General features: G+C 38.7%; 1 protein-coding gene across 1 annotated transcript; it reads left to right on the forward strand.

Annotated features, from left to right (window-relative positions):
* Positions 1-3,044: 3,044 nt before the first annotated feature.
* Positions 3,045-3,910, forward strand: LOC146631608 (general transcription factor II-I repeat domain-containing protein 2-like). Its single transcript, XM_085354827.1, has 2 exons — positions 3,045-3,768; positions 3,879-3,910. Exons 1-2 carry the CDS (start codon positions 3,045-3,047, stop codon positions 3,908-3,910), a joined length of 756 nt encoding a protein of 251 aa, XP_085210953.1.
* Positions 3,911-6,464: the final 2,554 nt, after the last annotated feature.

The following is a 6,464-nucleotide window of genomic DNA, read 5'->3' on the forward strand; positions in this document are numbered from 1 at the left end:
AAACAGGCAATGACAGAAGAAATCAACTCTCTGAAGGAGAATGACACATTCGAACTGACTACTTTACCTACTGGTAGAAATACCATTGGAGGAAAATGGGTCTACGCCCTCAAAGAAAATGAACAAGGACAAATATTCAAAGCCAGGTTTGTAGCAAAAGGTTACAACCAGACACAAGGAATAGATTACCAAGAGACATTTGCACCAACAGCAAACATGACATCTGTGCGAACCCTAATGCAAATAGCAGTCCAGAATGATCTTATTATCCACCAAATGGATGTTAAAACTGCATATTTGCATGCTCCCATTGAGGAAGAAATATACATGGAACAACCAGAAGGTTTTGAGCAAACAGAGTCAGGAGAAAACTTGGTGTACAAATTAAAGAAATCCCTTTACGGGTTAAAACAATCAGGTAGAAACTGGTACAAACTCTTGAATGACTACCTTGAACAAAATGACTTTGAAAGAAACCTTTCTGATCACTGTGTATACAGAAAGGACATTGGACATGAAACTCTACTCGTTATCATCTGGGTAGATGACTTGATCATTGCGGCTAGCAATACTAACTTGTTAAACACATTCAAAGAAACAATGAGGTCAAAGTTTAACATGAAAGACCTGGGGAAAATATCCAGTTTTCTTGGGATACAGTTTATACAAAAAGAGAATGAAATCAGGATGAATCAGAAGAGGTACATTCAAAGAATGTTGGAACGCTTTGGGATGTCTGAATGCAAACCCAGATCCACACCGTGTGAACTAAAAACGGACACTACTACATGTGGAGGAAGTGATGCAAATGAGACTGTTAACTCAAGAGAGTACAGAGAAATAGTGGGCAGTTTGATATATGCCATGACGTGTACGAGACCAGATATAAGCTGGGTTGTTAGCAGACTATCTCAAACACTAGCTCAACCCACGAGAGAGAACTTAGTAATGGCAAAACAAGTCCTCAGATACCTAAAAGGCACAAATGACTTTGAACTGATCTTTAAGAAAAGCAGTGAGAATCTAGATCTAATTGCTTACAGTGACTCTGACTGGGCATCCTCTGTAAAAGACAGACGCAGTACAACAGGCTACTGTTTTGCACTTACTAAAGAGGGACCAGTAATATCTTGGAAAACAAAGAAACAGCCTACAGTGGCACTCTCAACATGTGAAGCTGAATACATTGGTCTTGCAACCACTGCTCAGGAAAGCATGTACTTAACCCAACTGTTAAACGGCATGGACAGAAAAAGGTACACATGTACTAAACTGTTTGGGGACAACCAAGGGGCCATTGCGTTGAGTAAAAACCCAGTGAACAGACAGAGGTCAAAGCATATTGATGTGAAATATCACTTCATTCGTGAAGCGGTAAATGAAAGGAAAATCTGCATTGAACACTGTCCATCAGAAGAAATGGCTGCAGACATACTAACAAAACCAGTTACAAGAGTGAGACTCAGAAAGTTTCAAAAATGGTTCTTTGGAAATGCATAAGATGCTATGGGCTAGCAGCATGAGAACAAGGGGGGGTGTTAGATTTGTGTTCTCATGAGTAAATATATTAATTTATTTTATGTTGTGAAAGAAGTTTTCTGATTGTCATTTTATTTTGAAAAGGATTTTATTTTGGTGATTATAGATTACTTCACTTCCTGTTCCTGTTGTTCCGAAGCGCGAACTGCCGAAGTAATGTATGGTTTTCCCCTCCTGTGTTGTTAACAATAAAAGAAACGGGAAAAGTAATCAACCACCAAGTGTGTGCATTATTAAGAGAACATGGCCGAAGAAGAAGAAAACTCTTCGAGCTCAACAAACCTGTGTTCAGAAAAAATACTTCCTCCAACCTGACACAGGTGTACACACTGGTAACACTGTTGGATTGTTGATGTATTAAGCATTTGCTTAATACTTGTGCATGCGCATTAGCATTTCTTCTGTTGCTGGCCCTATCTGTGGGTTCCCACTCAGGTAATAGACTTTAAATTGGGACAAGGTGTAAAACTTTTCGTGAAACACTTTTCAAGGTGTTGGAAAAGTTTTACAAACATATAATCTCAGTTATTCAAAGACAGAGGACCTTTGTTTAACAGATGGAGTCTATGTGGAAAAGGCTTTTGGGCTTTTATTGTAAAACTTCGAGTGACCTCCAGAAAGAAATGCCAGCAAGCCTGAGTGCCTGTGGTATATTCACCATATAGCTATATATGCTATGTAGCTATATATGCTATGTAGCTATATAGCTATATGCTATATGCTATATAGCAGGGGTCACCAACACGGTGCCCGCGGGCACCAGGTCGCCCGCAAGGACCACATGAGTCGCCCGCGGGCCTGTTCTAAAAATAGCTCACCATAACAACTTACCAGTAAGCTGCATCTATTTTTATTTTTTCTTGCTATTTTTTTTTATCACAATTGCATTGGCGTTAATTTGTTAGAGATAATATATTAAAAAAAAAGTTTATTATTAAATATTAGATCATGATCTAATATTTAGTGCTAGCTGGTCTCCACGGAAACAGTTGCCGTGAAGACCAGCAAAGGCAAAGGTGAGGAGATGAGGAAAACATGGCGGAAAAAAGGAAGAAAACATATAATTTTCACAGTGAATGGGAGGAAGAGTTCTTTTTTACCTCTGTGAAAGATTCATGCGTGTGTCTCATTTGCGGGGCAACTGTGGCAACGGCAAAGCGGCACAACGTGGAGAGACATTTCCGAACGTGTCACACAAGCTACCATGCTAACTACCCAAAGGGCAGCACACTGCGAGCGGAAAAGGCCCGCGAATTAAAGGCAGGTTTGAGCAAACAGCAGTCTTTTTTCACGAGACCGGTGAAAAACTCTCAAAAAGCAACCGAAGCCTCATTTAGAGCTACACATTTCATGATTAAGAAAAAGAAGGCATTTTTAGACGGGGAGTATTTCAAAGAAGCAATGATGATAATTGCAAAAACTGTGCTTAAAGACGAGAAATATGGAAATATGGAAATATGGAAACGATGTAATCTCCAACTACAATTGTTAGAAGAGTGTCTGCTATGTCCGGGAACTTGGCCGATCAGTTGGATCAGGATCTGGCAAAGTGCAGTTGGTTTAGCATCCAGTGTGACGAGTCCGTCGACAGCAGCAGTACAGCACAGCTGATGGTCTTTATCCGGATGGTATTTGATGGTTTCTCCACAAAAGAAGAACTTCTGACACTACTGCCGCTAAAGACAACAACGAAGGGAGTTGACATCTATAACGCGGTGAAGGAGTTTTTCGCGAAGAAAAAGGTACCGTTGGAAAAGCTGGTATCAGTGACTACCGACGGGGCTCCTGCTATGATCGGCCGACATACGGGATTCATCGCTCACTGTAAAGGTGACACAGAGTTCCCAAACTTCATGCATTACCACTGCATCATTCACCAGCAGGCGTTATGCGCAAAGGTGATCGGCTTCGAGCACGTCATGACTCCCGTCGTGAAGATCATAAACAGCATCCGCTCCAGAGCTAAACAGCACAGAACATTCAAGGTGCTATTGGAGGAGCTGTCAGCTGAATATGGTGACCTGCTACTACATACGGAAATCCGATGGCTCAGCAGGGGACGGATTTTGCTTCGTTTTTTGTCACTTTTGGGTGAAATCAAGGAGTTCATGCAATCCAAAGGGGAAGACACATCTCTGCTGGAGGACACTGAGTGGACACTTGACCTTGTGTTTTTAACAGACATTACTGGGAAACTGAACCATTTGAACTGTGAGCTGCAAGGCAAAGGTAAGACTGTTGCTGACATGATTAGTGCTTTAAATGGATTTAAAGCCCAGATGAACATTTTCTCTGTGCATTTACAGAGAAAAAAGGTGCTGCACTTTCCCTCTGTGCAGATGGTGCTGAAAGACAATGCTTCTGCATCTGAGACTTTTGACAAAGTTGCAGAAAAGTACACTCAAGTCATAAACCGACTTGGTCAAGAGTTTGAGAACAGGTTTTGTGACCTTGATCAGCTTGAGCCATGTGTCTCATTTGTTTCCAATCCTTTCATGAATGTGGACACAACATGCATTGCTGAGCAACTAAGTTCAATGTTCAGCTTGGATGCTGGACAGGTGGAAATCGAAATTGTAACATTGCAAAATGACGTCCACCTCAAAGCCTATCTGGGTGCACCAAACTTTTGGTGCCTTGTTGACACAGAAAAGTACAGTGGTGTGTGCACAGCAGCTATGAAGGTTGCCAGCCTGTTTGGTTCAACCTATCTTTGTGAATCAGCCTTTTCTGACATGAACTTCATCAAGAACAAACACAGAACACGCCTCTCCGATGCACATCTGCAAGACTCACTCAGAGTTGCAGTGTCAAGTTATACCCCAGATTACAACACACTGGTGAACAGCATGCAATGCCAGGTTTCCCACTAACAGACAAAGAAAGCCATATTAGATGTTCTCAGTGGCAACATTACAGTGTCATGTCAAAGTTGAATTTAATTATTGAAAAACAAATGTGTTTGTTAAGTGTAACATGTGACAATTTGCTTTAAAATGCTGCCAATTTGGTGAAAAGTTCTGTAAAATTTGAAAGTTGATTTTTTGTATGTTACATACATGCAAAAATAATGTATGTAACAGTGCATGATTTGTTAAAATTTGTTAGTGGTAAGTGAAAATGTTGTAGAAGTGATCACTTCAAAATGTAAATACTTGCAGAGATATATAGAAATAAAGCGTTGCATATTGATATTTATGTTTCCTACCTTGTTTCCTAATTGCATTCTTTATAATTATGGTGAAAAATAATTAACATAATTAGTGTCCGTACATAGATGAATATCATTAATTATTAATGATAACACATAATTAAGTTAAACTGAGGAAATTTGTTATTTGAGAAGTGTGTGTCAAACTGGTAGCCCTTCACATTAATCGGTACCCAAGAAGTAGCTCTCACTTTCAAAAAGGTTGGTGACCCCTGCTATATAGCATATATAGCCATATAGCTATATATGCTATATGCTATATAGCATATATCGCATATAGCTTTAAATGTTCTAAAGCATATAGCTAAATATGCTATATAGCATGTAGCTACATAGCTATATAGCTATATAGCTATATATAGCTATATGGTGAATATACCACAGGCACTCAGGCTTGCTGGCATGCAGTTAGTGTGTGCCATAAAATATAGCTATATTATAGCACACACTAACTGTATTACATATTTAATTATAGGTAAGACTAAAGTTAAATATTTCTTATATTATATATGCACCGGAATGTTAATAATTAATATAACAATTTAAAACCCTAAAAAGTCATCTTAACTAAAAAATAAATAAAAGCACATGAAGTATTGTAGACTACACTTCTTAAGTTAATCTTTTTTTTAATCACTGTAGTCTTCTACATCTGAAGTCCAAAACACTAGGAGGTGACTCATTTGATTGCAAATAAAAGTCTGATTTTATTAAAACTCCACTCTTTGTCTCACACTTTTGTACTTTTCTGATGCTTTTATTCAGTCTTACTGAATACAACATAATATTCTTTCTGCACACTGTGGTCCTCATTAGAGTTAAGAAGGATAATTAAAGAGAAAACCCTTTAGGGCAAGCCTACATTGTTACTTTCTGTCAGTGCCTAGGAACATGTGGTTTCCTTCAGTTATGCAGTTCCGTTAATGTCCAGTTTCAAAACACCAAGATGGCGATGGTGAAACCGGTTAGTTTGAGACATCTAAAAAGTACTTCACTGACTACATCTTTAATATACACTCAATTGTGACAAGTATATACACTCACCAGCCACTTTGTTGAACATAAATATATGTAGAAATGCTTCTTAATGAAACCATCCAATCAGTCACTCACATAGCAACAGCTCATTTAGGCTTGTAGAAATGGTGAAGACAGCCTGCTGAAGTTCAAATCAAATCAAATCAAATCACTTTTTATTGTCACATCACATGTGCAGGCACACTGGCACAGCACATGCGAGTGAAATTCTTGTGTGCGAGCCCCACAAGCAACAGAGATGTGCAAACACAACAACACAAACGAGCAAAATACAAGAATGGCCAACCTGAAACTAATAAATATATGTACAATATATAATAGTGTATGCATTTCTGGATGTGTATACTAAATATTTTCCTACGTGTGTGTGTGTGTGTGTGTGTGTGTGTGTGTGTGTGTGTGTGTGTGTGTGTGTGTGTATACACATTTTTACAAATTAAATAGTAAAAAAATAAAATAAAATAATAATAATAATAATAATAATAAAATATATAAAATATACAGAGTTGAATATGTGCAAAACAAGTGGCATTTATATACAGTGTGGAGTGCATAATGTTGAAGTTCCAGTAGTGAAGCTGAGGTGTCTATGACGTGTTCAGCAGTCTGATGGCCTGATGGAAAAAGCTGTCTCTCAGTCTGCTGGTACGGGACCGGATGCTGCAGAACCTCCTTC

This window comes from Diplotaxodon limnothrissa, linkage group LG5 (genome assembly GCF_057381915.1).
Source record: "Diplotaxodon limnothrissa isolate DT_005_m linkage group LG5, D_limnothrissa_male_GT1.1, whole genome shotgun sequence".
Taxonomy (NCBI): domain Eukaryota; kingdom Metazoa; phylum Chordata; class Actinopteri; order Cichliformes; family Cichlidae; genus Diplotaxodon; species Diplotaxodon limnothrissa.

Excerpts from the sequence above, each read along its gene's own strand:
- LOC146631608 (XM_085354827.1), top strand. The coding sequence starts at position 3,045 with ATGTCCGGGAACTTGGCCGATCAGTTGGATCAGGATCTGGCAAAGTGC. Across the intron at positions 3,769-3,878 it reads CTGTGAGCTGCAAGGCAAAG|ATGGTGCTGAAAGACAATGC; the intron begins GTAAGACTGTTG and ends CCCTCTGTGCAG.